Source organism: Pieris rapae, chromosome 10 (assembly GCF_905147795.1).
Source record: "Pieris rapae chromosome 10, ilPieRapa1.1, whole genome shotgun sequence".
Classification (NCBI taxonomy): Eukaryota; Metazoa; Arthropoda; class Insecta; order Lepidoptera; family Pieridae; genus Pieris; species Pieris rapae.
In genome coordinates, this window is record NC_059518.1 from 660,445 (window position 1) to 676,439 (window position 15,995).

The 15,995-nt window shown below is 31.6% G+C and overlaps 3 protein-coding genes across 3 annotated transcripts; all 3 read right to left on the reverse strand.

Annotated features, from left to right (window-relative positions):
- Positions 1-1,105: 1,105 nt before the first annotated feature.
- Positions 1,106-3,212, reverse strand: LOC110997787. Its single transcript, XM_022266105.2, has 3 exons — positions 2,571-3,212; positions 2,135-2,285; positions 1,106-1,397 (listed from the first exon to the last, which is right to left on the reverse strand). The coding sequence occupies exons 1-3, from the start codon at positions 2,644-2,646 to the stop codon at positions 1,106-1,108; spliced, it is 519 nt and encodes a 172-aa protein (XP_022121797.2). The 5' UTR covers positions 2,647-3,212.
- Positions 3,213-3,218: 6 nt separating this feature from the next.
- On the reverse strand, positions 3,219-6,014 carry LOC110997778 (pupal cuticle protein Edg-84A). The gene is made up of 4 exons (XM_022266096.2): positions 5,905-6,014; positions 4,257-4,377; positions 3,743-3,908; positions 3,219-3,422 (listed from the first exon to the last, which is right to left on the reverse strand). Exons 1-4 carry the CDS (start codon positions 5,920-5,922, stop codon positions 3,245-3,247), a joined length of 483 nt encoding a protein of 160 aa, XP_022121788.2. The 5' UTR covers positions 5,923-6,014; the 3' UTR covers positions 3,219-3,244.
- A 5,731-nt stretch (positions 6,015-11,745) lies between these two features.
- LOC110998107 (cuticle protein 8-like) lies at positions 11,746-14,958 on the reverse strand. Its single transcript, XM_022266571.2, has 5 exons — positions 14,925-14,958; positions 14,134-14,229; positions 13,646-13,742; positions 13,045-13,157; positions 11,746-11,931 (listed from the first exon to the last, which is right to left on the reverse strand). The coding sequence occupies exons 1-5, from the start codon at positions 14,928-14,930 to the stop codon at positions 11,854-11,856; spliced, it is 390 nt and encodes a 129-aa protein (XP_022122263.2). The 5' UTR covers positions 14,931-14,958; the 3' UTR covers positions 11,746-11,853.
- Positions 14,959-15,995: the final 1,037 nt, after the last annotated feature.

A 15,995-nucleotide genomic window follows, 5' to 3' on the forward strand; every position in this document is an offset into this window, starting at 1 on the left:
TTAAATCATGCTGTATTTAAAAACAACCCATAGTTGTATTAATATAACAATAGCAGTCTTGTTGACGCGACAAATGAATAAAAAAATAGTTCAACAACTTACTTTTTATGTTGATTACTTTATTGATACGTTTAGCTATCTAATGGCGTTATACATCACGCCCGTTTATACCTCTGACAACCTTGGTGTCCATGGGCAAAACATCTCGTGCGCCTGCTGCTCGGTACTTTCATAACTACATAAGTATTAAAAATCAAAGCACAAACGAATAAGTGATTTCCGAAGAGAAAACATATCGATATGAGAATCCTGAATATTGATCAAATGTAGTCTACTATTAAGTAATGTTACGTGTATACGTTCATTTAGAATACTAAATAGTTCCTTCTATTAAATGTAGAGCGAGACCCGCGAGAGACCTTTCATTCATATGTATGGAAATGATAGCACCCAACTGCAACCGTCTCAATAACGCCTGGAGTGAACACAGCATTGTAAGCAATTATTATTTTACCAAGGATTGAATTGGCAATATTTTTTCTTACAAAAAAAAGCCTGAGAATGAATTCTCAGAAATCTCAGTAACTAAAGGATATCTAGTTAGTTAAAGATTTTTAGATAAATAAGTTTATTTTCAAAGAATTAATTATAAAAACGCACAATCAATAAAGATAGGCATGTATATGTCATACTTATCATAATGTAAGGACATGTAACATAATAATGACAGTTCAGGTATTTATATTTTCTGTCAAAAGTTATGGTCGAAATACGGAGAGTATTTACACGATTTAAATTGAATCGTTATAATTATAATAAACAATATAATTATATATGTAAGAACTGTTCTTATTGGTATGTATGTTGATAGAATTGTAATCTAATATTACATTGTATAAAATAATATTACTTGAGGGTTTATAATATAATAAAGTTTATGTTACATAAGTGATTCATGGTCATCAATCAGTAATTTAATACTATTTAATTATAATAGCAATATTATTTAATAAGTTTTTTTCGTTTTATAATTAAAATAGTGGTTGCTAAAAATTAAAATCTTTATTGAAACTTCATTTTGATAATTTTACATATATATTAAGAATTAAAAACGTTGACAGGAACGGAACGATTCGTTTGGATTAAAAGCGTTTCTTATTTTTCTTTTATTGTTCTTGTCATAATACACGCGAACTTTCTCTGTGCCGCATTTTTCTGGCTTAATCTCGTTTTCCATATAAATGTCAAAGTCTGATTTAGGGACCGGTTGAGCTTTATCATCGAATAACCCAAAACCTTTATCGACATTCATATCCCCCGTTTTCGCAGAAAAGTCCGTTTTTTGTTGTTGAAGTGGAGATTTCGAATCGACAACTTTAAAGCTTTTTAGTTCCACACTAAAATATTTAAAAGAAAATTTAAATAATTCAAATCGGTATACATAATATTTCAAAAAAATATATCGCCATAAAAAATAAACACCGCTACAACCTTTTTAGGTTTAGGCCTCAGATTTCTGTATCGACTTCATGATCATTTGTCTATCTAATCTAAGGCAATCAGCCTCCTTTGCCTGACACGCCTTTTAGGGCAAACAAGGGTAAGCCGATTTCCTCACGAAGTTTTCCTTCACCGTTCGAGGGAATGTTAAAATGCACACAGAGTTGATTGGTGCACAGCCGGAGATCTAACCTATGGCCTCATGATGAGAATTGCACGCTGAGTCCACTGAGCTAACACTGCTCTTTGCATAAACGTTGTAATGAGTTTGAATTGTTTTGAGCCTTTTCATTTGTAAAAGCAATGTTGTAGCTGTGAGTTTTGTCTGAGATAAGTTGATTAGTTTGAGGAGCAAAGTTAGCTCGTAAAAATCTGGTTTCAAGCTGACAAACCATTTTTACTGTATACAGTTTACAGTTTTAACTGTGCACATCAGACAGCGCTCAAAACTAGATTGAGACTTGAAATATGAGTGAAAACGACCATAGAGTGTAATATAATCATCAATATCTGTCAGTTTCAAATGTCATTGTCGTTTTAAACATTCCAGTATATTATTTTTAATGAACTTGTTCCTATTAGAAAACTTATTAAAGACGATACAGATTTTGAACAAGAAATAGAGATATATTACCCATAACTTGAACCGTCAGCAAAGTATTTCACATGTACAGGATTGCCTTCCCTATCTTTATAAGTATATGTCCCCACAACCGTTCCATTTGGATAGCGCCTTTCATCTTTCAACTCGGAATTATCAGGATCTATTCTTTCTATAGGATAAGCTAGAATTTTTTTGATTACTTTATTCACCTAAGTATGTTACCTTCTTTATTAAAGACTTCGTATCACCAGATACTGGGAAACTTCAGAGGTCTACGAATTTATTTTTATTTCTAGCCCACAACCCAGGACAATGGATGTGAATATCTTAAAGCAACTGGCTCACTGTACTTTGGTTCACTTTAATTTAATTTATATAGAAAACGTGGCAAACGGGCGGAGGCTCACCTGATGTTAAGTGATACCGCCGCCCATGGACAATCTCATATCTAATATGAACTGTTTACCTGTAACTATGAGTACTATAACATTATGAGAAAAAAGAAAACAAATCATTAGCTTCATTCTATGAAAGCTCTGCATTCTTAACACAGTTCCAACGTATACCAACTGTACCTACTATCTCTAAACTCAAAACTTTAACCACATTAAAGATACTAAAATCATTTTACATGTGACATTACTGTCAAAACTTCAATAATGACACTATTGTATTTTAAATCAGTGTAAAGGGTATTTAAAAAGTTTGCATTTAGAATCATATAGCCACACATCCCTCGTGGTGCCGCGAGTGCTAGAGTGGACGGTGTTCTCATATCTCGTCGTCTTTGCCTCGGTGCCGCTCAGTTCTCTGTCGGTTTTTGGGGCACCAATTAAGAAACGTGAAGGGGCGAGGCGATGGAATCAACCACCCTCGTTCAGTTTGTTGTTAAATACTCCATAGCAAGGTTTTTATCATGACGGAGTGCAGATAAACCTTGCGAATCGCTTTCATAGAATTATGGATTGGTATTTGAAATCCCAAATTGGAATGCGATAAGCAAAAAACATAGTTAGACTTTAAGAGAAAACCTAAGAATAAATGAGTCGTATATTATATTTAAAGTTAATACCGGCAATTTCGGGACTTCAAACATGACATATATATGTTATTATTATTTATTAGTTTTAAGTAAAAAACTTAATATAATAGATAGTAGCTTGGAGGTTGTACACGATTGAATTGCCTTCTTTCAATTGGTCTCTTTATTTTATTTTTCCGTTTAGGCGGTCTTGTCCACACCACAGGATCTTCTGTTGATGGATTTACAAATGCAGCGGATATGTAGGGTTCTTGACGTAACTTGTTGCTCACGACTCTGTTATGAAAAGAAGATATAATAAAAATATATACAAAATTGTTACCAGATAACGTATTTATGAATCTAAATGTATAAGGAGAATGCCATGAATTAGACTAATTGCATGCATGCAGGAAGAGACTAGATGCATGACACAGGGTATCCTAGTGTAAGGGCTAGCATACTATCTTTTTAACTCAATATTTTTATTGTATAATCAAGATTATTCTTTCTTTTTAAATATAAAATATTTATATTTAGGGTGTCAGTACCGGATAAATTAAAATTGTAATATAAATATCCAGCCTACATTTGTTCCCTACTTTTATAATAATTACCTATATCCTTTATCATCAGCAATGTAGTCAAACCGGCGAGCTTTCCCCAAAGCGTCCATGTACCCATAGCTTCCTACTACAGTGCCATTTGGATACCGCTCTTCAGAACGAAACTGGGTATTTCCTGTTTCCGGGTCAAGGATATCGTATCCAAACGTATATGTTCCTGAAAATTTAACCATATGTAAATCTGGAAATAAAGCAGCCCTTAAATCAGTAAAGTATCTTTTTTATAATTGATTACAAAAATGTTGTTTATTGGCGAATATTCCATAAAATAAAGTCTTGTTTTTCTTTGTAATCATCATTAATGATGGTCGTGTTTATCTTGAAAAGCCCTTGATACACCGACCGGCCTCCACACCACTTTAATTTATAAAGAACACAAATATCGCTAACATAAATGTCTATGAACGCTTTATTAATAAATAATCAAAATAAAAAATAAGCATTCGAACTTTAAAACAATTTCTAAAGTTATTATTACTTATAAAACACATTAAGTTGTAATTACCATTAGCGCCTCTATTAAAGTAACTGGGCGTTTCTTCTGCTAAACTGAGTCGTGGCACCCTTAAATGCGTAGGCGCCGTTTTTATACTATTTATATAGCATAAAACGAATGCAGCGATTACCTATAAACAGTAATCGTTAAAAAAATATATATAATATTAAATTAGCTATTAAACAAACTTATAAACTAAGTCTTTGACTGGAATTCCTCGCAGGACGATGAAGGTAGACTCACTTTTACACCATCACACATCACAGCCAAATTACCTTTAGTAAAATGTTTTGAATATTTTTTATTAGTTTTTCCCTTTTGTTACTTTTTGAACCTTTTTGTAGGTAAATATTATGTATTCCATCTCTGACTATATTTTTATTCTAATTGTTTTTGTTAGTTACATTACAAAATAAAAATAGACAGCCATCGAGACAGACTCGTAGCTGAATCGTTATTTAATTTTGATAAAAAATACATTTATATGACATCTAATCCTATATTTAATATAATAACAGAATTCTTTATGAACCGCGCTGAATAATGACACGCGTTAATAATCCTCCGCTAATACCCAGAGATTTCTGTATATTAATATTTATTACCCATCCTCCATCAACCTTAAGTTCATATTTCATAATATAATACTAAGACATATTGTTACATTTATTTTTTTACGATTTCCGATGAAACACTCATTGGGTGATCAAGTAAAAGAAGACTGTTCACCTATTTGCCTAAGAAAAGCTAAATGTAAAAGGATGTCTACTGGGTTATAAATATTTAATTTATTTCTTTATGTTTCGACATTTCTAAACTGATATTCGACCTTCCGGACTGAATTAATTAATATTTACTATGATGAATAAGTATACATCTGTAATATATATTATAGAATATTGTTTATAAAAATATTACCGATGTAGTCGGGGCGTAATTCCCGACGCGTAACACTTCCAATACAATATTTCACAAATAGTAGCAGTGATACATAAAGTCCCTGGACACGATGGCAGGGGAGTACAGTAAAAATTAAAATATATATATATATATATATATATATTATATCGTTTACAATGTACAGAATATTTAATTATACATTTTAAGGTTACGTATTGTTTTTATTGTTCTTTTCTTGTATTTCATATCATTATATTATATTTTATTATTATTGTATAGGTTAAGAATATTGTAAAAAATGCATATTTTAATTTTAAATGAATTACAATTGCCGTTTTTAAATAAGTAATAATAAATAAGAGAGATCTTTGGAGTAGAGACTCTTGGGCCGGGGGATTAAGTGCACTTTAAGTGCATTAAAGATTAAAGTTGGCGCCTGGTAGAGTACTGGTGACCCCAGAGCTGGTGATTTCTCGCTCAACTAATAAGTATTGCAATACAGCGAAGAAATACTAAAAAGCCAATTAAAAATTAATAAATGGAAAACTTGTTTTTGTTTACTATTTATTAATTTTTAATTATTATTATTATTACTATGTAGGATAAGAATTTTGTAAATACTTTATGTAAAATGCATTTGTTATTCAGTAATTATTTTATAGATAAAATAACTAATACATAATAAACAACCTACCTAACCAATATTATATTCAGACTTGTGAAATAATTAAATGGAAAAATTAAATTAAATTCTCACCTTTAACATGGCATCCATATCACAAACAGACAACCGCCGAACAATAACATGAAGGCACCATGGGCAGGCACTTTTATGAGCCGTCTTCTTTCAACTATATTCGGACTGAACAATTCCGGCGTGTATCGTAAAGATAGTGGGTGAAGGTAATTTCGCCCATATCCGTAGGCTGATGTCATGCCATTAGCAAAAGAATGGCCATTTGGAAGGCGACGAAATGTTTTCTTTGGCTCGTAAATCTTTGATAGTTAATTAGCCTTTTAGAAGAATTGTTATTGCTCTTATAATTATATATGGATTTCAACGGAATTACATTTACCTTGTAGCTGGCAAGTGTATATTATACAAGAAATTAAGTGTAATATATTTATTTCTATTTTTTATGAAGTGTGAACGTTTCGTCGAACTTTAACTTTCATTTACAATAAATTTAGACTTTCCGTACAACCGTAGAGTTTACTGCTTGTTAGGTACGTGCATTGTTCAAATAGGTATACATCTATTTGAACAGTTCACGTTTGAGTTTCGTTTAGTTCCTAATACGCCCACGTAGCCCTGCATAAGTTTGCATACGAAAATGAATTGAATTTTTGCGGTAAACAAATAAATTCTCTATCATGATAGCATTTCAATTTTACGCATTGCCCATATAAGGTTATTGTAAAGTTTTTCATAGATTATAGTATCTTATATTATCTATTCTTGCTGGTTATCGTATACCGTTTTCTATGTTGATATTTTTCATAGTATATTTACTGATAATATGCTTGCAAGTGTTTTTAATTTAGTTCTAAATGATATAAATAACATAAAAAAGCCTTATTTTCGAGTGCTAAAGCTAGGCTTATTTATTTTAGTCACTTGCACAGCTTAAGGACTTATAGCTTACTGTTATGAGATGCTGCTAATGTCGACTCTATCTTCATCCTGCAGAAGAGGGCTATTCTTGCAATCAATGATTTAAAATGTAGGGAATCTCTGAAAGATAAAATGAAGGAAATTTATATACTTACCTTTTCCTTGCAATATATTTATGAAAAAATTTCTATGTATGTATAGAAAAATACTGATAAGTTTTCTAGAATGCAAACGTAAACGTAATAAATGTAAATACTCGGAACAAACGCAGGCTACAATTTTACCTAAAGTTACTAATTCTTATTTGGGAAAAGGGATACTCTTCTTTAATAAAATCCCAGGGTCTCTTTTATCTCTGCCTTTTAATAAATTTAAGAAATGTATTTAAAGAAAAGCTGTGTAAAAAGGCTTACTATAAAGTTAGCGATTATCTAGTTGATAAAAGGGCCTGGGACTAGTGCTGGGCAGGCTTCTACTACTACTTCTAATTAATTTGCTATATTTATTTAAAATAAGTGTTGTTCGTTTATTTCATACACCCTATGTCTTCTTTGCCGATGAGTAGGGATGCCTGCAGGTTTAAATTTAATGACGTGGAAGAATTGATACCTGTCTATCACATGTTCATATGTACATAGTTGTTCTCATACCATTTAATGTTCCTGCCAGGTCTCTACGCTCACATAGAACTTTTGTTTTTCAGACTCCCAGAACCAACATTGGGTTCCGCGAGCCTCTTCACAGGATGTGTTCTTCTTTAGATTCTATCAAAAACATTGACCCTTTTTCGCACTCCACTACTGCTTTGTTTAAGAATGAAATAAAGCAACTGTTAATGTCTTAACTCTATTATTATGTGTTTTGTTGTCATATTTTTTTTTTTTTGTATCATATGGTTGTATAAGTGTAACCTATTGTGGATGCGTCCAGTGTGTTTGTTTTGTGTTTTATTTTTGACTTTGTTTTTATTATAAGGATGTTTCTGTTTGGTTTCCGAATAAATAAATAAATAAATAAATAATAAATAAATAAACGTATTTTATTTTTATTTTATTTTACATAATTAGGATTATATTAACTCCATATCATTATGTTTAACAGTACCCCTGCGAAGGAGTAAAGGCCTCCTCCAAATTCTTCTATTTCCTCCTGGGGAGATGTAATCCATCCTTTATATTACATCTCCCCAGGCTTGTGGGCGGCAAGAGAGGACTTTTTCAAGTCCTGATATATGATACGTAATAACTCTACGAAGATCGTATCTTTCCAAAAATGCCTATCTATACAATCTGCAAATGTATGCACCGAGTGAGCTCATAAATAATTGAATGAAAGGCGCTATATTGTAAACTACAAATATGGTGACTTTGACATTGCCGGCTTATCCCACACACGCCTACCTTTCTCTACTATTTCTATATTCTACAGGATGTTTGGATTTAATATGGCGTTTGAATATTACATTTTTTTAATGAACGAGGACAAACGTTAAGTGATAATCTATACATTCTAGTTGAAAACTTTATAAGTAATCGTAACAAAATCGTAGTTCGAATGTTATCTGTTTGCATTTTGAAAAAGTGTTCGCAATTTTCTATTGTAATTTTAATAAGTAATAAATATATGTAATGAGCTTTGACGAGTTTGACTTTTACTCTAGCAAAGGCTTCTGTTATTAGCTTTCTATGTAGGTTAATAATGTTTTAAAAAATCATTAAATAACAAGATATAAGATAGGTATGATTATTATGTTCTTGAATAACTATAAGCATTATTTCGTCAAACAGACCATATGTTTGGAATTGTAAACTAAAACAAATCGCTTTGAAAAAGCCTTAAATAAAATATATTTAGAATGTTGATTCATCCTAACTAAAATTCTAAATATATTAAAAACCTAAAACTCCAAATTCATACAAAGTTTTGATTTAAATTTAATTACGAATCTGTTCTTATATTAATAATAAATCCCCTTTTTTGTATCAAGTAAAAGCTTTCTATATTAAATTTAAAAAGTTTATTCTGACAAGCCAAACTTTCTTCTCCTGTATACAAAATAAACATTTATCAAATCATTGAAGCGATTAAAAGAAATGTATGAAAATAGCTTCTTGCCATAAACAATCTCATCATAAATTCTGCTTTGGAAGAATTAATTAATACTAATTTACTTTATAATTAGGATCATTCTGAATATAGGATTTTGAGTTTATTAACTGTTTATCCCACGCATTCTACACATAAAAGTAAATAAAGATAAAATTAATACTTTATATCCTAATTGGTAATCTAGTCTATTCCATATAATATCTTGTGCTAGGTACTTATTGACCTGTGTATTTTAATCAGAAGAAAGATACTTTATTAATTAGAATAACATTGTCTTGCTTACGCGAGAACGACACGTTTAGATGAAACTTATGACTATAAACTCGAAACTCACTTTTAAATATATTTCTAGGAGTAGAACAACATCATAGCCCGATTGGACGTATGTGGCTGACAGCGATAGGTATTGCAAGGTTTTGAAACAACGCCAACTATGAAATAAAATGAAATGAAATGAAATACGTTTATTTGGAACATAAGATCATCATGGTATCACTTATTCCACGTCATTAAATTCGTACCTGTTGGCATCCCTACTCATCAGCAAAGAAGACAGAGGGTGTTGGCCGAGAGAAAAAGCCGAGGTAAAAAACTCTCGGTACTCTCTTAAAAAAAAAAGCAAATCATCAAACAATTCTACAATATTTAAAACAAATACATATAGCAAATTAATTAGAAGTAGCCAAGCACTAGTCCCAGGCCCTTTTATCAACTAGATAATCACTAACTTTATAGTAAGCCTTTTTACACAGCTATTCTGTAATACATTTCTTAAATTTAATAAAAGGCAGAGATAAAAGAGCCTCTGGGATTTTATTTAAGAAGAGTATTCCTAAAAAATAATGACTAACTTTAGACCGTTTAGTACGGGGAAATATATATGTTGTCTAAACTTCACTTAACATATATTTTTCTTTGTTAAAACCATTTTACTTTCAGCCCTCCCGACTTTGAACCATTGTTTTGCAGTCGGCTATTACGTTTTACCGCTTGTAGTACGTATTTTGTCGTATTTGGGAAATTTACGAGGTTACAATGAATCATCTTACAGCAGTGTGGCAATAAGGGATATTGGTGATGTAACAGATTTGTACGAGTAATATTTGCATTTCGATAACCTAAAATCTTACGTAAGAACAGTGTACACATACAAATCCTACTCTACATTACCAGGCTTTGCAGGAATGTGATTCACGGAGAAATATCTATCAAACAAACAATAAAATAGAAATCATACCCCATTTTTACGTTAATTTTAACCATTATATTTGTAGAAAACTTATATTACTGCGCTATGTATGGGAAACGAATAAATATTATACAGTATTTACCGACTTCAAAATAATAGTAATTTAGCTATTCAAAGGGGGTTGCCTTTTTCTTCCTGCCAGTATCTTCGGAACCTTGCCTAAAGGGACTGTTTTTAATAATATATTTTAGCTGTTATTATATTTCAATTTTAATTATAGACAAATCCTGTGATTGTGGATTTTCCTATATATTTATCGGTTTTGATCATATTACGCAAATTATTGACACTTAATAGCCATAAAAATAATAGATGGTACTCTCAACCAGCTAACTGAAATGTTTGATCAGCATCTGTGCACTTAAACACGATGGCCGTCGTCTCTACTCCAAAGGGAACAAAAATCAAAGATGGAGACGATACTCTCATATTCGACCCGTTTATTATTTTCCGCCAGCTCTGCGGCCGCACAAGCTTTTGTGCTTATCCAAAGCAAGTAAAACGGGACTAACGTGTCCACACAAGTTGCATCCTATACCAAAACCTGTCCCAACTAAGAATACAGGAATATGGACACATGAAAGTGAACTTTTTATTTAATATCAAAAGCAACGAAAATTGTTTAAAAAAATCTTAATGTACATTTTTTGTTTTTTGTCTACGGATTATGTAATATAATCTTATATTTAATAGATAACAAGATAAAAAATCTACTCATTTTGGTTTTTATAGCTTTGTTGTGATAGGATTACTGTCTTATTAAAGTAATAAAATTATATTTAGCAAAAAATCTCAATTCGTGTTTATTTCTATTTTATGTTTCGAATAACTTAAACAATTTAATGGTCCATAAACCCCGTTTACACGTGTCATTGAACTTTGCCTACTTGCAATAAAACGTTGCGGTTTTTCACAAAAAAACTAAGCCCGGAATATCAAACTACAACATACTTATAATGTGAGAACGGATTTGCGGCGTTTGAACTCATGGGGTGTGTATATCTATGCCCCAATATCGCTTAACAGCCGAGATCTGATTCTCCCTCAAGAGCATAATTATTATTATTTATATTAACTCTTTTAAAAATTATAGTAATAGTAAAACCAACTCATCCCGAAGAAGGCAATCACTCCAAAAACGGAGCAAAATTTACAATTTTGTTTGTCTGTAGTAAAAGCTTAATAAATCAAGCTGTTGTCAAAGAAACTGTTGTCAAACCAACAGCAAACCAATTGGGAACGGAAAAGAAAATCTTTGCCTTAAAACCAATAATCAGCAATATGCCTGGGTAATGAAATTAGTGCAGAGTTCAGAGGCCATATCCCATTATCAGGTCAATCTCGAAGCTGAGATATATATAATAATATATTTACGAAATTTTAAGAAAATACTCTAGAAAAACTGAGTGAAACACCCTGCCTTTTCCACGAAGTAAGTCGAGAGACGAAGTATTTAAAATAAAATAAAAACTATAACTACTAACTTAATAGTATAAAATGTGTTTTTGTCTATGATTAGCGAATTGTTTTTGTATGTCCGAAAAAAAGTCGGTATCATTCATGAAATTTATATTTCATTATTATACATAGTTCAATATTGTTATAAACTTATCTGTTATTTATAAATTACTTAACATATAACGTACATAAAATACCCATCCCACAATCGTCAAACAGTCATCAAAACAGAATAAAATCGCAGTTGTTCTTAAATCATACTTTTTAATTGTTTCTTAACCAAAGAATGCTGGAACTGGGAGTGAAGGTATTAACGGAACGGCAGGTGCGAGGGCAGAGGTGTGAACCCGTACCTGAAGATAAAATAAAGTATTAACTGAAAATCATACATAACACGTTTCCTTAAGAAGTAGCCAGTAGTTACCATATTGCAAAGACATCCTCCATCGTAGGTTAAGTGCTGACCCTTGTGGTCCTGGTTAACGTTACGTTAAATTGGTGTCGAGGAACTTATTATTATTATTATTATTGTTTTTTTTTTTTTTACTATGTTACCTTTGTTAGTTATGAGCCTTTTATTGATGTAACATTAATTTTGCAGTGTGCACATGGTTTTACATTAGAATCCTGTTCATAACTATTAGTTTTAAGTTTATTTTTGTAAAGATTATAATGTGTTTTGTGCACCAAATAAATAAATAAATAAATATTGCATAATATATCTAAAACTCTTTTGCAAAAAAAGCGCAATTTCTTAATAAAAATTTGAGGAATATTTAAAACCCGTGTATGCCATGGTCAAATAAAGAAAAAGAGACGAAAAGATTTGTTACTGAACTAAATAAAATGACAAACCTAATATCTAATAAGGAGTCTTCTCTCGCCAAAATCGCAGCTTGATTCTTTATGGGTACATACCCATAAAGAATCAAGACTACATAGTCAATTGTGAAATCGACTTTAAAACCTAAATTTTCATAAGTGCCGGTCTTTTTGCAACGGAGTTTATAATCTATATGACCTTTTTGATGAATTCCTACGCGTTGTACTAGCATGTTTTTGGGGTTCATTCCTAAAATTCAATATAATATATATTCTGTTAGCTGACCCGACTGACAGATATTCGATGTAAAATAATGCGTAGTTGTTAACAGATGGCACCACATGCTATTTAAATTCGTAAAATTTATTCATTTATTTTATTACTTCTGCTATTCGAGCGGAGAAGAATACACCAAAAAAAGAGATAACTAACATCGGTCCAGCCGTTCTTGAGTTATAAGTGGTGTAACTAACACGACTTTGTTTTCTATATATTGACGTATTAATACTCTTCGCCACAATTAAGAACAAATAAAGAGGATTTAAGTAAATCGTGATAATTTCCTTTCGCATACTCTTCATAGATTACTTAAATATTTTATGTGCCTAGTTTAATTATGTATTTTAAATGTTTTCATGCTTACTGGGTGCGTGTAATGCCCAGTTTTTCGTACAACAGCATTGAAACCATTATGGTCATCAGCAGTATATGTCACCGTTCGCGTAGATCCATCAGGCTCCACTAGTGAGTAGCTTCCTGCATAACCAAATCTCAATTCAACTACTTTTATTATTTCTGATATATAGATTGGGTGAAGTATTCGATTCGTTACCATGGAAAAAACAATCAAACCGCTACAACCTTTTTAGGTTAGTGCCTCAAATTTTTGTGTGTCTGTTTCATGATCGTTTGATTTGCCTCTTGTGGCTGACACACGCCGTCAACTTTTTGGTTCTTAGGCAAGCTGGTTTTCTCGCGATGTTTTCCTTAACGTTCGAGCGATTGTTAAATGTGCACATAGACATTCAGTTAATTGTGGCTAAGCCGGGGATTAAACCTACGACCTCAAGGATGAGAGTTGCTGAGAGGCACTAGTCAAACACTAAGAGAAAACCAGTATTAAACTGAAGTTTAGGATTTTAGCGTTTTCTCAAATTTATTAAAAATTAAATTTAGTATCTTTTAAATATCAAATAGGGTGACTTAAAAAAACTATTACACACATTTGCTTTGTACAATATTACCTCTTACAACATCGCCATTTCTCTCTTCTTGTTGTGACTTAATATCGCCTGTGTGCGGATCCTTTACTCCATAGTTGAATGCGTATCTGGGATAAGTCTGTTGGAAAATTTCAAATGAATACAAACTTGATTAAATGACTAATTTATAACGTAAACACTAAATATTAATTTTTGCTACTATCATCTGAGCATTTACATGTAACTTGAATTGATGAAGTTAGTTTTATTTATTTACCTACAATCTGAATAATTATATGTTTATGTCAGAGTAGTCTAGCAACTTTGGCCGTATTTTAACAAAATAATCGATATCATATATATGTACAAATAACAAAATTGTTTGGAGAATTTAGGGCTCGGCCTATAGTAACATTTAGACGAAGCTATGGAATTAACCAATTCAAGAACGGCTAGTCTCAGTAGGAAATGATCTAAAGTACGGAATTTACAATTGTCCCATAAAATTGTAATTTTATTTAAATACTTACAATGGGTTGAACTGCGTGAATAGCTGTCTGGTAGACAGGGGCAAAGATAGGAACTGCTAGTACTGTACTCACACAGGCCAAAAGACCAGCCCGAAGCTAGAAAAATATAGTAGTTTGGCAGTTTTTGGTAATTTAATTTGAATTATGACTTAATAATTATGTCAATTTGAGGAAAAAAATGTTTATTAGGCCTCAAACTTGGGACTTAATTATTGTTTTTACGTAACCAATATCAAAATAAACAAAGTGTTCTTGATTATTATGTATTATATCGTATAATGAATTAGTCAGTAGTTTGATTCCTGGCGAAAAATTAATATTTTGTGCAATTAACTATGCAGCCGAGAATGCTAATCTTCAGTAAACAAAAAAACTTCAGTAAAACAATGAAACAGATGCATATACGCCTATTAATGTAGATAAGAATTACAGAAAAAGAGCAGTGTTGTCCTAGTGGTTTCAGCGACTCCTTTCCCTGAGGTCGTAGGGTCGATCATCGGCTGTGCACCAATGCACTTTCATTTCATTCAACATTCGATCAAACAGTGAAGGAAAACATGAGTATGTCAGGCACAGCTCATCACCTACCTGAATTTAGATAGAAAAAGATTCAGAAATCTGAAGTCCAGAACGAAAAAGATTGTAGCCCAACTGATTTATTTACTTATAAAACTATACGTATTTTTTAATTGACATAGAATTCAAAAAAAATTGGATAACTGTGGAAAAACTATTAATAAATCAAAGATAATGCTAATATAGATTCAAATTCCTAAATGTATGCAACTCACCAACATTGTGCCAAAACTAACACTCACGATAAGATCTGGCTTAGCCTAACTAGCTTCTCGAAATATCCTAGCTTTATAAAGCCCCTTCTTAGATACAGACATAGTATTGGTAGCAAAAACTGTTTCTAAAATTCCTTCGCTATGTTCGCTATTTGATACTTGAAGAAACTATTGATTTTGTGCATTAATCAAAATCTTAAAAATTTATTTAAATTATCAACAGAGATTTTTTATCAAAAACGTTGTTGAGTGATTTTGTTGATTGATGTGGTATAACTTCTTGTAATTTACCCTGAATATTTTGTTTTTTAGTTTCTTTCCTTACTGGGATTGCCTGCAAGAGATATGTAAGCGATAAGGCCGCCAGTTGCATCCCTAATATATATTTACTTGTTTGACTTTCAGTATTACATAATTTAAATACTTGAATAATAGTAATACTCACGGTAGTATTTTTAATATTGATGACATACCACGCGTGAGTCCCGACTTACAAACATGTAATTTTTTTTTTAATGACATAAGTTTCTGTGCCTATCAAAAATAGCCAGGAATCAAACCCATGCACTCAGATAAATGAGTAATACTTCAAAACTTACTTACTTGTTACAATTCGTCTTAACTCTGTGAATATACATAGATGGCAAATCTCCCTGCGGCAAAATCAGGGATTATGTGGTACTCAAAGCCAGACCTCCTAGGTAATGAAATATTCCCAGGTTTACAAAAATGCCCAACAGAACAAGAACCCCACAATCTTATCAATCAACTTTAAGAATAATATTTCATTTAGCCTAGTTCAAACCAGAACTTATATAAATATTACTAGATGGCATTCTTTAGAAAAACTGCAATTTATTTATTACGTATTTGACACAATTATTACTGTATTGACATTTCTGACAGCAGCAAATTTTAAATATTTCCCATAATGAGGTACAAGGCAGACATGTTTCTGAGTCTTTTTTACTGGTAAGTACTACTTTCGGTGTTACCAGTTTTAGGTGTACTTATACATTATAATATCATATTTACATATTCATGTACCTTTTTATTAATTAAATTTAAAGG

Coding starts and splice junctions, on each gene's coding strand:
- LOC110997787 (XM_022266105.2), bottom strand. CDS start 2,646: ATGCAGAGCTTTCATAGAATGAAGCTAATGATTTGTTTTCTTTTTTCT. Junction 2,286..2,570: donor TATAGTACTCATAGTTACAG/GTAAACAGTTCA, acceptor AAAAAATTCTAG/CTTATCCTATAGAAAGAATA. Junction 1,398..2,134: donor GCTGACGGTTCAAGTTATGG/GTAATATATCTC, acceptor TAAATATTTTAG/TGTGGAACTAAAAAGCTTTA.
- LOC110997778 (XM_022266096.2), bottom strand. Junction 3,909..4,256: donor CTTTAATAGAGGCGCTAATG/GTAATTACAACT, acceptor TTAAATTTTCAG/GAACATATACGTTTGGATAC. Junction 3,423..3,742: donor GCTGATGATAAAGGATATAG/GTAATTATTATA, acceptor TTTTCATAACAG/AGTCGTGAGCAACAAGTTAC.
- LOC110998107 (XM_022266571.2), bottom strand. Junction 13,743..14,133: donor TTCACGCAGTTCAACCCATT/GTAAGTATTTAA, acceptor ATTTTCCAACAG/ACTTATCCCAGATACGCATT. Junction 11,932..13,044: donor CTGGGCATTACACGCACCCA/GTAAGCATGAAA, acceptor TTTTATCTTCAG/GTACGGGTTCACACCTCTGC.